General features: G+C 32.7%; 7 protein-coding genes across 7 annotated transcripts; 2 read left to right on the top strand and 5 right to left on the bottom strand.

Annotated features, from left to right (window-relative positions):
- Window positions 1–108: 108 nt before the first annotated feature.
- Window positions 109–1,652, bottom strand: DFA_02736 (UAS domain-containing protein; the record flags this gene model as incomplete). Its single annotated transcript, XM_004362287.1, has 3 exons — window positions 109–327; window positions 406–1,464; window positions 1,569–1,652. The coding sequence occupies 3 exons, from the start codon at window positions 1,650–1,652 to the stop codon at window positions 109–111; spliced, it is 1,362 nt and encodes a 453-aa protein (XP_004362344.1).
- Window positions 1,653–1,873: 221 nt separating this feature from the next.
- Window positions 1,874–5,086, bottom strand: DFA_02735 (peptidase S16; the record flags this gene model as incomplete). The annotated part of the gene is made up of 4 exons (XM_004362286.1): window positions 1,874–3,517; window positions 3,586–3,639; window positions 3,750–4,624; window positions 4,717–5,086. The coding sequence occupies 4 exons, from the start codon at window positions 5,084–5,086 to the stop codon at window positions 1,874–1,876; spliced, it is 2,943 nt and encodes a 980-aa protein (XP_004362343.1).
- Window positions 5,087–5,245: 159 nt separating this feature from the next.
- On the top strand, window positions 5,246–6,496 carry tmem115 (uncharacterized protein; the record flags this gene model as incomplete). Its single annotated transcript, XM_004362285.1, has 7 exons — window positions 5,246–5,290; window positions 5,399–5,526; window positions 5,609–5,678; window positions 5,781–5,947; window positions 6,040–6,157; window positions 6,238–6,437; window positions 6,460–6,496. The coding sequence occupies 7 exons, from the start codon at window positions 5,246–5,248 to the stop codon at window positions 6,494–6,496; spliced, it is 765 nt and encodes a 254-aa protein (XP_004362342.1).
- A 78-nt stretch (window positions 6,497–6,574) lies between these two features.
- On the top strand, window positions 6,575–6,871 carry DFA_02733 (uncharacterized protein; the record flags this gene model as incomplete). Its single annotated transcript, XM_004362284.1, has 1 exon — window positions 6,575–6,871. One exon carries the CDS (start codon window positions 6,575–6,577, stop codon window positions 6,869–6,871), a length of 297 nt encoding a protein of 98 aa, XP_004362341.1.
- Window positions 6,872–6,931: 60 nt separating this feature from the next.
- Window positions 6,932–7,763, bottom strand: arrL (ADP-ribosylation like factor; the record flags this gene model as incomplete). Its single annotated transcript, XM_004362283.1, has 3 exons — window positions 6,932–7,102; window positions 7,188–7,550; window positions 7,665–7,763. 3 exons carry the CDS (start codon window positions 7,761–7,763, stop codon window positions 6,932–6,934), a joined length of 633 nt encoding a protein of 210 aa, XP_004362340.1.
- Window positions 7,764–7,910: 147 nt separating this feature from the next.
- On the bottom strand, window positions 7,911–11,317 carry DFA_02731 (uncharacterized protein; the record flags this gene model as incomplete). The annotated part of the gene is made up of 6 exons (XM_004362282.1): window positions 7,911–8,045; window positions 8,297–8,591; window positions 8,624–8,750; window positions 8,835–10,395; window positions 10,465–10,670; window positions 10,771–11,317. 6 exons carry the CDS (start codon window positions 11,315–11,317, stop codon window positions 7,911–7,913), a joined length of 2,871 nt encoding a protein of 956 aa, XP_004362339.1.
- A 328-nt stretch (window positions 11,318–11,645) lies between these two features.
- On the bottom strand, window positions 11,646–16,835 carry DFA_02730 (uncharacterized protein; the record flags this gene model as incomplete). The annotated part of the gene is made up of 11 exons (XM_004362281.1): window positions 11,646–12,045; window positions 12,139–12,275; window positions 12,356–12,514; window positions 12,594–12,795; window positions 12,882–13,038; window positions 13,128–13,472; window positions 13,533–13,616; window positions 13,913–14,663; window positions 14,748–14,846; window positions 14,919–15,596; window positions 15,681–16,835. 11 exons carry the CDS (start codon window positions 16,833–16,835, stop codon window positions 11,646–11,648), a joined length of 4,167 nt encoding a protein of 1,388 aa, XP_004362338.1.
- Between the last annotated feature and the right edge of the window lie 95 nt (window positions 16,836–16,930).

Genomic DNA, 16,930 nt, shown 5'->3' with positions numbered 1-16,930 from the left:
ATTTCTTTTGTTAAGAAATTATTAGAGGAAACACAATAATCGATTTTGTTCACTTGTTGAGCAGTTTAGTGGTAGTAGTATAACTTTTTTGTATGTTTTATTTTAGCGTTATGGAGTATCTTTTACTGTTAAAATTGCACGAGGAACAAGATCATTTTGTTGTAAAGTTTTAGAAATTAATTCTCCTGTTAGTTCAACCCTTGGGAATGGTGTCATTAGAACAAAGTTCTTGATTCCACTCTTGACAGTGACAAAGTAATAAATCTTTTGGACAGTATCAGTGGATTGGAAATTACCTTTTAATACTTCACCACTTGGTAGTCTCACCTATAATATTAATGACGAGAAACATTAGTTTTCAAATTCATTCATTCTATTCATTCCATTTCTTTTCTTTTTACATACCTGAATAACACAGTCACCAACCTTTCCAATTGTTTCATCGACAATGGGTGTCGCATTAGGTGGTGGAACTACTATTTCTTTTTCATACATTGACAAATCCTCATCTTCTTGTAGTTCTTCCTGTTCATCTTGCTCTTCTTGCTCTTCTTGTTCATCTTGTTCGTCCTGTTGATCTTGTTCGTCCTGTTCATCTTGATCATCTTGTTTGTTTTGATTTGTTGCGCCTTGTAAAGACAATTGAATAGCTTTTTCTAGTTCTTCTTCTTCGGTGGTATGTCTCTTTTGTCTCTTTACGTCCTTTGAGTCAGTTTCATCTAAAGGTTGTTCCTTGGAGGTGACAAACTTTTGTAGAAAACTGTATGCTTGATCAGAGTCGATAAATTTGCCTTGCGTATTTATCATATTTCTTCCGGTTCTTGGGTCTATGATTCCAATGTATGGGTATTGTTGTACAGGATAAATCTTTACAAAGTAGGCACCTTCATTACTGTCTTTACTGACTTGCCAGAATACAAAGTGATTTGAAATGTAAGATTTGAGACCAGTGTGCGACCAAGTATCTCTGTTTAACTTTTGGCAGTCAAATTCTGTTACGTCTTGAATGTTGACCAATAGGAACGCCTTTTTCTGCTCGGCCATCTTTTTGACAGTGTCAAAAGAACCAAAGCTCAGAATGTCAAGAGGAGGCTTGAACAATTCAGCCAACTGTGTTTGTTTGCGAGTTGGGGCAGTTGGAGATGGGACTTTGACCTCTGCTTGAAAGTTTCTAAAGGTTTCAAAAGGATTGTTTCTTTGTTGGTGTTGTGGTCTTCTTCTATTGGCAGGGATAGCTCTTCCTGTAAATTGGTCATACACATCGTTGGAATCTATCATTGTATCTGTATATGCTGTCATTGGTGCTCTGACATTATCTTGGTCATCATAGTAAACGTTTCCTCCCTCACCACTGTTGATGGGTGATGATTTCGATGGAGATGAAGAAGATGCTGCTTGCTTGTTATCATCTTCATGAATCAAAAAGTAATTGTTTACACTATTCTCTAGGTTCCAATCATTTTGCTATTATGATCATAAAAAAGAAAAGGGAATGTGAATATGATGATAGGACTCTTTATGCAACAATAACAATAACAACAATAACAACAACAAGGACATCTAGTTACCTCTAACAACAACAATGCTTCCTCTGGGTCTGAAGAGTTTGTCAACTCTAAAAATGTAATAACTTTTTCATCCTTGTCTGACATGATGTTAAATATTATCTTGTAGTATTATCTCTCTCTCTCTTTGTTTATCTCTTTTGTTAATTTTTTTGTTTATAAATTAATGAAAAAATGAACACACACTATAGTTTTGTTTTGTCCTATTCCTTTTTATAATTATTTTCATCGAAATTTCTCCCGTTTTGAAATTAGATGAGATTGATTGTTGAAGATTTATGGACTCGAGGAAGGCAGTTTGAGTTTTTTTATTTATTTAAAAAATGTAACTTGTTTGGGAAAGCGATTGCAAAAACGTCGCTATAATCAGAGGCAAAGAAAACATTGATATCTTGTTTAATATAAGCCGGTAGTTCTGCATAATCTATTTTGTTATTTGAAGGTACAACGATAGATGTGAGACCAGATCTCTTTGCAGCGATTGTTTTCTCTTTGACACCACCAATGGTGAGTACCTTTCCTGTGATTGTAATCTCACCTGTCATTCCAAGATTATTGAGTACGGGTTCATTCAATGCAAGAGATATGAGTGATGTTACCATGGTTACACCTGCTGATGGACCATCCTTGGGAATACCACCTTGAGGTGCATGCATATGTAAAGAATGATTTTCAAAGAATTGATTGGTCGGATCTATTTGGGCTAAAAAGTTTTTGGCAAAAGTGTAGGCAATGTTTGTACTCTCTGTCATTACATCTCCCAATTTACCTGTTGTACGTAGTCTTGGTACGAATCCAGATGGTTGCGATGACGGAGAGGATGGTTGTACAACAGTTGGTTTATCGCCACTATTATTATTATTATTATTATCGATAATAGTTGCCTCTTCCACATCATCTTGAATAGTTTCTTGTTGTTTTGATTTCTCTACAATAGTTTCAATGTATAGAGTTGAACCACCACGTGCAGACCAAGCCAAACCATTAACTACACCTACTGGTGTGACATCATAGTATCGATCCGATGAGTAAGTTGGAATACCTAGATACTCTTCGATGTTGTCATTTGTGACGTGAATTGATTCAGCTCCATTGACGATTTTGAGTGCAGCCTTTCTCATAATACGCTCAATCAATCGCTCGAGCTCACGAATTCCAACTTCTCTGCTATAAAACTTGACAAGCATCTTGACAACGTCTGCATCGATCTTGAGTTGTTCCTGTTTGATACCACACTCTACAAGTGTCTTTGGGATGATAAAATTGGTGACAATTTGAATTTGTTCCTCTTCTACATAACCAGAAAGATAGATTACTTCCATACGATCAAACAATGGACCTGGGATTGTTTGATCACTGTTGGCAGTGCAGATAAACAAAACCCTAGATAGATCGTATGGTACATCTAGATAGTTGTCGATAAATGAAACGTTTTGTTCTGGATCCAATACCTCCAACAATGCCGATGATGGATCACCCAAGTTTCTCTTGCCAATCTTGTCAATTTCATCGATAAGGATGACAGGGTTTGAACTTTTGACCAACTTCATACATTGAATCAATTTACCTGGCATTGATCCTATGTAGGTTCTTCGGTGTCCTTTAATTTCTCCCTCATCAAAGAGACCACCAACAGAGAATCTGTAAAATTCTCTCTTTAAACAATTGGCAATTGATTTGGCAATCGATGTTTTACCTGTTCCTGGTGGACCAACAAAACAAATAATCTTTCCTTGTACCGATCCTTTAATATGACCAATTGAAATAAATTCCAATATTCTTTGTTTGATATCTGTTAAACCATAGTGATCTTGATCGAGTACTTGTTTTGAATATTGGAGATCAAAAAACTCTGGTGTATAGGTCAACCATGGTAAATTTGTTAACCAATCCAAGTAATTTCGTGAAGAGTTATATTCTAATGATGAAGGATCAATTGTTGATAATTTATTCTAAAAAAAAAAAAAAGGATTGTTAGAAGATATATATTATATATTTTATATTTTATGTTTAAACATACAATTTCATCTTCAATAATCTTTTTTGGACCATCTGGTATTTTTAAAAGAGCCAACTTTTTCCAATATTTTTGTACAGTCTGTTCCTTTTCATCATATTCAACGCCCAATTGTTTTTAATTAATTTTAGTTGTTCGTTGAGGAAAAGCTTTCCTTCATTCTTTACCATTTCATCTTCAAATTTCTGATAGATTTTACTTTGCTCGGACAATAAAGCCTCCTCATCGATTAAAAGATCGAATACCAACTGCAAACGGTCAACGATACCGAGTGTTTCAAGTATCCTTTGGCATTTATCTGGGTAGTTGAGGACAAACATGTTGATTATTGAAGAGAGGAAGAGTTCTGGTTGACTTTCCAATGCCTGTAGTGATGGATACTCCATTCCATTGCTAGTAAATACACCAGGATAGTCTTTAGTATAGTTTTGAGCTTGCTTTGAGATTTGTTTAATCAATTCAGAGACTTTTTTTTCTTTTTCTACTCTTTTCTCTGAATCTTCGTCTGTCTCCTTTGCCTCTTTTTCAGTAGAATTAGCTTCTTCTTCCTCCTCTTCTTTAATATCAGAGGTGATTTGATCGAAAATGGATGCCGATGACGACGATGATGGGGAACCCAATTTTTGTGGCAAATGAGATGGTGACAGTTGATGATTTGAGAGGAGGAGTGGTTCTTGATCACCAAATTCCTTAATCTTGAAAAAGAATGGTGCTCCCGATTTCAGGTCTTGTTGATCAATTTCTATTCTTTGACGTACGATAAATTGAGCACCCATTTGAGAAGTGATCGATATTTGAGCGAGTACACCAACATTGTGAACGTATTTTCTGTTGCCTTGTGTCAATGGCCCACTCACTGGAGTGATGAGAGATTTGAATTCATCTTTTATCAAGAATAAACCAATGAATAAGTGTCCACTTGTGTTTGGTACCAATCTATCTATGAATTTGTTTGATAATGAAATGCTACCAACAGTTCCAGTAAAATATACTCCAACAGTTGGATAAATTAATACTTCACTATTTGCTGGAAATAATGGATCTATAAGATAATAACAATAGAAAATTGATTAGTTTGCAAAGTTATAAAATCATTGCAATGAATATAACTAACTACATTTAATAGTCTCTTACTTTTTTTTGTTGTCTTGTCAAATTTAATTAATGCTTCTACAGATTCATTATCTAATGATGTTATTTCATCAATTTTCTTATCATTCTTTTTGTTATTATTATTATTATTGTTATTGTTATTGTTATTGTTATTATTGTTGTTATTGTTATTGTTGCTAGAAAAATAACAAAGATGTTGATTTGATGATAATCCAATATTGTTACTACTGATTGCGTTGACCAGTGAAATAGATGTTGATGATGATGTTGGTTTGAAAGTGAAATGATTGTTGTTGCTAATGATATTAACGTTGTTGTTATTGTTACTACCTTTGAAGAAACTAGAAGAATATCTAGACAACAAAGGTAATCTTTTATTTAAATGTAACATTTGACAAGAATAATAAAGTATATAGAATAATTATTGATCTTTTGTTTTTAATGAACAAGCAAAATGACTCACCGAAATTAAATTAATTTTAATTTATTACTTCAGAGAGAGAAGAAATTAATAGATAGATAGAGAATTCATTGTTTAAAGTGTTACAACATGTCAGAACAATCATCCCAGTCAACAAGAACTTATCCTTCTATTGTAAGTAATCAATTCATACAAAAGTACTATATCATCATTGTTTATAATATTAATGTAGTCATTATTATTATTATTCATTGCAATACTACCCCTCCTCTACACCTACAGGATGGAGGATGGATTAAAGATGTACCAAGATTATCTAAAACTATAGGAGCTATATTAGGTGTATTCTTATTTTTGGGTGTATTCTTTTATCAATATACTTCACCATTCTTTGCATTAAATGCTGCTAGGTAAAAATTAAGCAAGATATATATATATCTATTAATCGTTACTATTGTTACTAACCATATGTTTGATATTGACCACCAATAGAGTTGGACCACCAGAATTTAAGCTTTGGACTCTATTTACTGCTGGATTCTATGACTATTCAATCATTGGTGTATGTTTTTAGAGAGAGAGAGAGAGAGAGAGAGAGAGAGAGAGAGAGAGAGAGAGTGTACTACACATTTTCAAATCACTAAAAATTGTTGTTACACTTTAGGGTATTTTGAATATTATATTATTAATGATATTTGGTAAACAATTTGAACCTATTTGGGGAAGTACAGAGTTTATGAAATTCATATCGATTGTAAATATATTCTCTGGACTATGTGTATTTTTATATTTTATCTTTTATTACTCTATTACTGGTCAATCTAGTGTTTTGTAAGTACCTTGGGAGGAAAAATATGATTGTAGAAACTTTAATTTTAAATAACCGAAAAGCTAACTCAATATTGATCCCCAATTTACTATAGATATGAAGCCAATAGTTGTGGATTTAGTGGAGTTATTGCTGGATTTACTGTTGTTCTTAAACAATTATTCCCAGAGCAAATAATTCCTATCTTTTTTGGTGTTAATATTCGTGCAAAGGTATAGTTATACTTGGATTTAACCAACGGCAACAACACACAATCTAGATTTATTAATCATTGTTTAAATAATGTATTTAGCATTTGCCATCAATCTATGTTTTGATTACATTGGTTTTTATGGTTATTGGTCTCTATTCAAGATCTTCTCATTTTGTCATATTTGGAACCATTGTATCTTGGATTTATCTAAGATTCTACCAACGAAAAGGAAGGGAAAATGTTAGGGGTGATAGAAATGAATCATTTTCTTTTGCCACTTTCTTTCCTGAACCATTACAGTATGTACTTTAAAGTAATAAGTAATAATAATAATCAAAGATTAATTCTCTCTCCCTGAATATATAAAAGGCCATTTATAAAAACTATTTCAAACACTATATACAAAATACTATGCAAACTTCAAATATGCAACAACATGGCTGGAAGGGGAATGGAGGGTGATGATCTCCCAACCCATTATACCTCTAGTGAGGGTTCCGGAAACAATTCATCAACAACATACTATTCATTGCCACAACAGCAACAGCAGCAGCAACAACAACAGCAACAAAATTCTAGTACAGCAGCTGATAATGATCGAAGAAGAGCATTGGCAATGAAAACATTGGAAGAAAGGATGAATTTGAATGTCCAAAGGGAAGGGTTCTCTATTCCATCTCCTCAATCTACTACTGCTACTATTGCTAATATTGATAAAGATCCCACAAAATAATAATAACCATTATCTTTTTTTAATAAATAAGAAATATATTTCGAGCGTAAAAATTTAATATTAGCTGGTATTATTATTATTATTTTGATTATTATTACTGTTAGTATTATTATTATTATTATTATTTCTTAGTTGTATATGACCATCCAATTGTTTTAGTATCCATTTTATAGTTTCATCGAGATTTGTTTCTTTCAAAACTGAAACAGGCATAATATTATAAGGACAATTCTAAAAAAACAAAATGATGTTAATTTGGTTTAATATATTCTATCTATCTATCTATTACTACGATTATTGGTAGTTAGCGACATACAAGCCTTGATAGTTCTAAATAATTCTCCAATTGAGGAGTTGTTATTCTTTTAATATCTTGTTTGTTTGCCAATACAAGGAATACAGTGCTATTGATACAATTCTCACCAAGTAAAATATCTATTTGTTCCTTGGCAGATGATATTTGTTGATAATCAGAAGAGTCGACAATGAATATAATGATATCGGATAAAAGTAAATAAGGTTTGAATGCTTTTCTAATATAGTTTGGATAGAGTAGATTGCCAACAAAAATGTCCCATCCTTTATAATTGACCATATCTGCATACACTCCTTGAGATACCAGTACCGATTGAACAGCTTTTCTGTGAGTATTGTCAATAAACTTTGATAGCAATGATGACTATAGTGTAATGATTTGTTCAAATTAATAAATCAATTGATTGTTTGTTGTTGTTGTTGTTGTTATTTGACCAATTGTTAGTGTTGTTTACTGTCGCTTGTAATAATAACGTACCTTTCCCGAATTCTCCAAACCAATTATAGATATCTTGATCAATGATGTCGAGGATAGCTCTGGTAACAAACCCCCAGTCTTTGTAAATGAGCCACCCATATCTTTGTAGACCACCCACTGTTACGTGACTTCAATGTCGACCCACCACCTCCTCCACCACAAATGATATCTCTTTACTGTTATTATTATTATTACTGTTTTATTTTATAGTAGCCGTCTCAACAGGTCTTTTTGTTGTTAAAGTGGTTATGTCAGACAAGACAATAATAATAAACTATCGACTATTGTTGCTTCTAAACAAACAGATTCTGATTGATTATTTCGGGTTGATGATGTTGTTGTTGCTGTTGCTGCTTCTAAAGTTGTAGAGTAATGTCTAATCTACACAATGAAACACTTGAAAATCTTTGCAACACAACAGCCTTTTGAAATTTCATAAAAAAAAATAATTAAAAAAAAAAAACTCTCCTTTTTTCCACAACATCCTCCAGACTGCCGTTTATTATATATATATATATATTGTTAATATATTATTATATTTATTTACAATCCCAATATATTTGGATGGGTCGAGCGAAATATTATTTTTTTCCAATCGAAAAAAAATCCTGTATCTTTGATTGTCCAGTCACAGTGGGAACTTTGCTCATCGTGATCGTTTTCTTTTTAGAACCAAAAGATTTAATGGACAAAGATTGGTCTATTTTTGTTGTCAAAGTTGTAGTTGTTGACAATGATGATGATGATGACGATGATGAAGATGATGATAATGTTGTTGTTGTTGTATGTGAATTTTTCTTGGTTTTACTAGTATTTGGAATAGCTTCCACTTTCTTTTTTGTCTTGTCGATTGTAATGTCATTTCCTTGATTTTTATCCAAAAGGTCTTGTTCTGTCGCTTCATCATCGCCAAGGGTTTCCTTTTTCCTTTTCTTTTTTTTTTATCGCTTTTCTTGGACTTTGTTTGTTCATTATCTGTTTGATTCTCTTTTTCTTTTTCATTTTCCTTTTCCTTTTCATTTTCATTTTCATTTTGGGAAGGAAAGAAAATTTGTGAACCTCCAATTGAAGAAGGATTTTCATTGTCTTGATTTAACAAATGCTTGTACATGTGCTGCAAATAAAGATCTTGATAATTGGAGTGGGCATCTGAGTAATCTGTATAATCACAATAGATATGTTCGGTTGAATCGATTTGATCGGGATCCTGGTCACCTTGAACACAAGTTGTATTTGTTGTTGGTGATGGATCTGAATTGTTGGTTTTTGTATCCAAAGGAGATTGGGACCAAATACCATCATCATCATCATTATCATCATTGGATGTATAATTATTGATTGGTGTTGATGTCTTTTTTGGGATCTTTTGATTCTTGATGGAAAGTGAAACTGTGGGGGGAGGACAAAATGGTTTTGGTTTATCTTTTGTTGTGGCTTTTTTGAAAATAAGTGTATCTATAGTTTGTTGTTTGGATGGAGCAGGTTTTGGTTTTGGCTGTGGTGGATGAGTGTTTGAAAAAATTGGTAATGGAGGGAATATTTCATGTTCGCCAGGGATTTCCAATTCGTTGAGCTCTTCTACGTCTGGTTGGTCCATCTGGTTGGTAACATCTGGTTTCTTTTGTTGGTGGTCGCGGTTTATATTATCACTACTATTCTTTTTTTCATTATTATTTAATTCTTCTTGACAAGAAAATTCAAAATCATCATCGCCAAGATCTATATCCTGTGGACAAGATGTCTGTTGACTTGCACGCAGATGATGTTTTTGAGAAGAGATATTGTTTGCAGCTTGGTTGCTACCAACCTTGTCTCTACTATTTAGTTGAGTTGATTTCATTGTCGGTGATGTTTCCTCTTGTGACCATGTTTCCTTCTCATCCTCGTCCATTTTTTCGGTCATCTCATTCTCTTGAATGTTGAGGTCTTCTTGACTAGATTGATTTGGAGGAGGGGGAGTTTCAGGAATAAAATCTCCGTCATCGTCATCTTCATCGTTGTTGGTAGAAGTAGAAATGATAGACCTCCTCTTTGAATGATCCAATTGTATTTTTGCTTGTTCCTTTATCAAATCCTCTTGCCTTTGTTTTTCCTCTTCTTCTTTTTGCTGCTGTTGTTGTCTTTTTAATTCTTCCAATTTTTCTTTTTCTTGTTGTCTTTTTCTTTGCTCCTCCAATTGTCGTTGTTCCTCTTCTTTTTGCTGCTGTTGTCTTTTTAAAATTTCTAATTGCCTTTTCCGTTCTTCCTCTTCCTCCATCCTTTTCCTCAACTCTTCCAACCTTTGTTTTTCTTCCTCTTCTTGTTGTTTTTGTTTTTTTCTTTGTTCTTCCAATTGGTGTCTTTGAAGTTCCTCTTGTTGTTGTTGTTGTTGTTGTTGTTGTTGTCGTTGTCTTTTGATCATTTCCTCTTGTCTTTTGTTTTCTTCTTGCTGTTTCAGATTGGATGAGGAAGGAACGACATATTCGTTGTTTGGTAGAGGACTAATCGATGTGGATGGATATTTCATGACCAAATTTTGACTACACATATTATTGCTACACTTTACACTCATTCCATGATACTGTGCATATTGTGATCCTAAAACATATCTCGAGTTACAATGAGGACATGTAATACTTGCCATAGATTGTTTACAACCATAGCACACCAGAGAAAATAATCCCTCCTGAAATTTGTGATGATCCTCCATCTTTGAGAAATAAATAATGGCCACACAAGTGGGACATCTAATCTGTTGTAAATTGAAAATTTTGGTATTAATACATGATTATTATAAGAGGATAATATCTTTAAAACATACAGATATTTTATATCTTTGTGGTGTTGGCTGTTGTCTATTTTGATTATTATTATTTTGACTATTATTTTGATTGTTATTATTATTATTATTATTATTAGGAGGATACAAAGTCGTTTTCTTTTGAGAATAGCTAGCTTTCAATTGATCGATATCATAATTTTTTCTCTTGGTAGGATCAGATAGCAGGGCAAAACTAGTTTGTATTTCTTTTTAAAAGTAAGGTTTTAGATTGATATTGATTTGAATGATGATGATGATGATGATGATGAGAAATGATCATTGATTATATTTCCATCATATACATACCTTGAAAAGCTCTGTTTGCTTCAGGTGCCTTATTCTTATCGGGGTGAAGTATCTTTGCAATCTTTCTATATTGTTGTTTGATTTCAATTTCTGTGCAGGTGTTGCTCAGTCCAAGTTTACCATAATGTGATGATTCCAACAAAACCTTTTGTATAATATCTACATGTTCTTTTGTATATAAACGTGTTACTAGTAGAGAATCTTCACCAGAGTTATTTTGCTTTGTCGTTGCAGCCGTCGATTCTTTGTGATCACTATTGTTGTTGTTGTTGTTGTTATTATTATTATTATTATTATTGTTGTTGTTGTTGTTGTTGTTATTTTGATTATGTTGGCTATTATTATTATTGTTATTTGTTGTAGAGGAGGAATGCTGTGATTGTTCAATTAATTTCTCTAAACTTTGTATATAATCGACAATGTTATCCAAAGGATAGAGTTTTCGAGACTTGTTGGCAAGTGAAAGAGCCTTTGGAAGATTGTTCTCTGCAAAGTAACTCCTTGACATCTTATAAGCTCTAGTAGCTTCATCTTTGTTACATTCCATTGCTTGGTCGTATTCGAATCATGAGCAACGACAGCAACAGTAGTAGCAGCAGCAGTGAACCAGTAATTATATTAATTATACTAACAACTACTATTACTACTACTACTAACTACTACTACGACTACTATTTTTAAATATGAAAATAATAATAACAAATAAAAAACTCGTCGTTTTGCAAAGTTTATTGATGAGGGATTCTTCGAAACAATGATCGTTTCATCACATTTTTTTTCATAATAGTTCTTTTGTTGTACAAATGGGATATATGTATATACATATACATATATACATACATATATACATACATATATATAAAACTCTAAGATTATCAAAAGAGGTGGAATAATGTTAGAATAGAAATGATAAAGGGTGAAATTATCAATGACAATGTGCCAACAGTGCTCGATACAGTTGGAGCATCAATATTAATTTGTTTGGTATCAAAGGCAATAACAACATCACCGTCCAAAGTAAAGGTAACCGTTTTGTTGTCACTATTGAATCGAGCAACCTTAAAGTAGGTGTTACTATAATCATAAAACATCCAATCTCCCAATGCAGGAAGAGTGACACTGATCTCTGGTGTATCTTGATCGTATTGGTACGATGAAGAATTTGCCCACATTACATAAACAATGTCACTGGAATTACCAATTGTTGAATATGCATGCCCTACTGTTCCCAATGTTAATTGGGATTGGAGTTGATTAGATTGGACACTATCTAGTCTAAAATAATTATATAAAGAGTAAATATTAGTTTGTGATAATAATAATAATAATAATTTATTAATCAAAATAATTATTATTCCAACAACATACATTCTATTTGACATTTGCTGTTTCCAAGTTTGGATGGATTTGGCAGAATCTTTTGGATTAGCAGTTGATGGATCAGTGTCTGAATTAATATCACTGTATAACCCAAAATCACTGCCACCCAATACAAATATATGATTCTGTATTTATAATGTAATGATGGGTTGTTAGTCATTCAATATTGGTACAACAATAGTTTATATAAATTATTTTTGCATACTTGGCTTATACCATAAATGATAGAATAGGTTGGCAATTTCATAAAATAATTTCTTTGTAATCTTTCAGAACCATAGTAATCTCCAAAAGATTCGGTTGAAACTCCAGTCTCTGATACTACCCACATATCACTATGGAAATTATAATGGTTTGTAATATTCTTTAAAATTATTAATATAAAATTATTAATATTAATGTTAATATTATTATTCCCTTTCTTTCTAGGTTTTTTTTTTTACCTTGAACGAATTAATATGAGCAACATATGATTGAACATAAGAATCAGAGTTTGTTTTAGAGGTGACTAGATATGGATAAAAATGAAGTGAAATGGCATCAATATAATTATTACCCGTTAAACCACCAGACTGTTGGTCTGTGTACCTAAACACTGCGTCTAGAAAAGAAGGATATCCCAATCCTCCGACAGTGACAAAACAACTAACAATTGAATATTAAAAACAACAGATTAGTACAACATTTCTACATGGCATTACTTTTGAGCTGTTTTAGTTAACTAAACATACGATGGATCTACAAACTTGGCCACTTCCCAAGTGATTCTGAGCAATCTAATATAATTGTAAATTGATCCATCAAATCTTGATAATTGAGCATCTGTTGGAGGGTTGTTCCACCAAGTATTTACATATTCCCAATTGTCTACAAAGTCTGGCTCGTTATCTAAATTGGTAAAGAAGAAGAAGAAGAAGAATAATAAGAAGTTGGTATATATATGTCTTTAGTTACCTGCACGCTATCTAGATACTTACAAACTTCATAAATCTTTGTTATATTCTTGTAAGCATTAACCACATTGTAAACAAAAACAGCCCATTCATTTTGAGGATTGACAGTGTTATCATTCAACCAAATATCCAAATTGATAGAGGAAGGCACAATCTTTGGTTCATTTTGATCAAATGTGAGAAAAGCTGTAAGATTTGTCATTCCTGCCTCTAAACTTGATGCTACAGCCCCATTTCCATAATTTATGTCTATTCCCCATTTCTTAAAGTAGCTTTGAGGATATGAAGGACGATTACTCATTAAACCAACCTTGCCACATAATTGATTCATTTTAACAGCATCTAGGCCATAGTATCCTTGATTTATACCTTTATACAAAAAAATTAGAGAAATGAAAATGATATTGGAATCTCTTTAAATATACATACCCCAAGCATACTGTGGTCCATTAAAAGTGCCAGGAACTGGTGTTGGTCTTGTTTGAGCCAATAATGCCAGACTAAATAAAATTACTATTACCAAGATATACCTCTTCATAATTTTATTACTTTGTTATCTGTATAAACAGTTTAAATGTTGTTAAGATTGATGATGATGTTTTAAAGTGAACAGCTTAAACATATCTGGATTTTTTTTTTATGGTGGTGATATTTTTTTCGGTTCACTGAAAAGGTTTGTGGCGCTTAATCAAGAGATACTATCCCTTTACTTTTAATAATATTTATTTATTTTTGAAGAACTTTTATTCGCAATTGTTCTTCAACTACTTGGTATACCATTTGCGGGTATGGGTGTTGGACTATAATACAAATCTCTCCTTTTTTTTGATTTAAGGATTGTTGGGTAGGCTCTGATGATTCTGTTGTTGTTGTTGCTATTTCATCTTTATTCGTTAATAAAGATTCCAACGATAAATCCAATTTCAATCCCAAACGCTCTATGATTGCATTAAAGTGATATGCCTTTATGATTTTATCTGACCAAGTCATTGGAAGATAGATTGGGTCATCATTTAATCGGTTGGCCAACTTGCTCAACATCATTAACAAAAGGACCAGTTCATCTTGAATATTGAACCCATCTTCCATATCATCAAGTTGGAACTGTTCGTTGAAGCTTTGAAGAATCGATGACGGACTATGAAGGATTGATGAGTTGGTAGAGGTTGGAATTGGTGACGATTTTGTTTGAAACTCGTCGCACAATGAGAGAGCATTGTCGATAGTTCTGTCAACAATACCAGAGAGTGACATTACTTGGTTGAGATTATTTCGAAGTGTAACATTGAGCGTTTCCAAATAGTCGAGTGATCCGCTAAGCAACAACAAATATTGTTCTTGCTCTGGTGTATCTTTGAAATCATCCATATATTGAAATTCCGATTGTAAATAACCATTGGAAGCTTGGATAATCAAAAACATAAACATTGGAGTAAGGTCATTGGCATCCATTCTACGTATTTGACTGGTAGCTTCATTTAATGTATCTATTTTTTCGGCTGGTGTCCTCTTGTCTGATAAAGTTTTAAATAATGATAATGCTTTGGGAAATTGTTCAGTCTAAACAAAACAAAATAATAACAAAACCAATTAGTAAAGAATAATTATAATTACAATGATACTAAATTGTTTTTTTGTACTCACATTTAATTTCCAACTTTCTTCTGTGATATCAAGTTCTCCGTGCGTTATATCTTTAAACATTGATATTCTTTGTCTAAAAAATATATCCTTTGATTTGTTCTAAAATATAAAATATAAAACAACAATATTAATAAAAATTCCAAAATATTTTATAATATCACACATTCTTACAGTTTCATGGTAGAGATGAATAATGGTATCATAAGACTGAGAAAATATCATTTCTTTATATGATCTATTATAGTCATAATTATGAATGTTTCGATCCAACCATGTAAAAAATTTAGATATTGTGTCTTTTGCTCGACGCAAAAGGAGATGAGGATTTTGGTGCGTCATGTTGATGGTATAGTGTTCCTTTAGAATTGTGACCATTTTCCTAAATAGCACACCAAAAGATGAATTTCTAAACATTGCGTTGTTGTATTGTAACTGTTCCAAGGGAAGACGGGTAGTGTCGTTTGGATTGACACTATTTAGACTTATAAAGTATTCTTCAAGAATTTTAGCCTCTGACAGAGATCTAAATTGTATCACAAGTCTTGTTAGCTGTGTGTTCTCAACCTTCATTGCAATCTGCAATGAAGATGCCATGAGATTGTTTGCGTCGTCAATAAATGCTTGAAGCGTCTCACCCTTTAGATTCTCTGCCAAGATTGAAAGGATTGTATGTGCAATATCATATGACATCTTATTACGATTGATATAACATGAAAGATGTAATGGTGTATTTCCTCTATCGTCCTTGGTAACAAGAATCTCGGGTGTCGAATGACTTAGTAATAATTTACATAGTTGATGGTTATGTGATAAAATGGCTAAATGTAATGCTGTTCTTCCTACTATTGTCTGGTCAAAAGATAAAAAAAAAACAATTGTCAGCATAGTAATAATAATTATGGAATGATTTTTTTTTTTCTATTAATTAATTACCTTTAAACCTATTAAATTTCCTTTTCCAATTAAAAGTTTGGTTGAAATTTCCAATATCAATTCATTGGTAAATCCTATTGTAATATCATTGACAACTGGTGGAACTATAGGTAAATTAACTGTAGTAGTAGTAGTAGTAGAAGCAGAAGCAGTAACTATTGGGTTATTATTGGCTTGTTGTTGTTGTTGTTGTTGTTGTTGTTGTTGTTGTTGTTGTTGTTGTTGTTGTTGTTGTTGTAAAGCCAGTTTTTCTTTTTGTCTTTTAATAAGATCATGTGACGCAAGGTGATGAAGTGCGGTCCATTTTTTATAATCAGTGAGTGTAGTATTTGCACCCAAATTGATTAGGGTATTGGCAGCATGTAAGAAACCTTTGTTACAAGAAACATGTAAGGGTGTCCTTCCCTTGTTGTTTTGAGCGTTGATGAGGGATGGAGCCTTATCCAAGATAAACATTACCGTTTTTATCTTGAGTGATTTACAAGCAATATGAAGAAATGTATTCTTCTTTGCCAACTCTTGAGTAAGAGGGATGATTGGTTTCTCTTTGAGTGAATTACTTAGGAACACCAAGTTTCCAGCGTTGACAGCAGCCTCCATTTTCTCCAACTTGCTTCTTTCTTTTAGTGGTTCTCCTCCTGTTCTTATTGGTGGTGAGACTGATGACGACGACGACGATGATGTTGATGATACATCAAATGATGCTGAACGAGAGTGGGCTATATGATTTGCTCTGCCCTTTACTCCACCACCACCTCTGATATTTAACATTGATGTTGGTGATGCTCTTTGTTGTTGTTGTGTTTTTGATTTTTGTTGTTCTACGATGGTGGCAGTGGTAGTAACAGTTGGCAAAGATGAATTTGTGCTTATAACTATATTTGTATTTGATAAATAACTACTTCCAAGACTACTTGTTGAACTTGTGTCACTTAGATCTTCATCATTATTGTTATTATTGTTGTTGTTGTTGTTATTGTTAAGTAGCACTGTAAGATATTCATTATCTACAATAGTAGTAGTAGTAGTAGTAGTTGTGAGTGTATTTGTATTATTATTATTATTATTATTTGATGTTGTGCCACTGTTATCTAATAATAGAGCGTTGACTGTCGGAGATGCCATCAATTTATTGATTTTGTCATCATCTTCCATCTCTTCTCTCTTTCTCTCTCTCTCTCTCTCTCTCTCTCTCTCTATCTATCTATCTATCTATCTCTTTGCTGTTATAATATCTTTTTTGGTCATCT

The sequence above is a fragment of the Cavenderia fasciculata genome, assembly GCF_000203815.1.
Source record: "Cavenderia fasciculata unplaced genomic scaffold Scf_Dfasci-G-b-205a01.r1-3, whole genome shotgun sequence".
Taxonomy (NCBI): domain Eukaryota; phylum Evosea; class Eumycetozoa; order Acytosteliales; family Cavenderiaceae; genus Cavenderia; species Cavenderia fasciculata.
The sequence above is the reverse complement of the archived record's forward strand: the minus strand, read 5'-3'. Positions and strand labels throughout refer to the sequence as shown.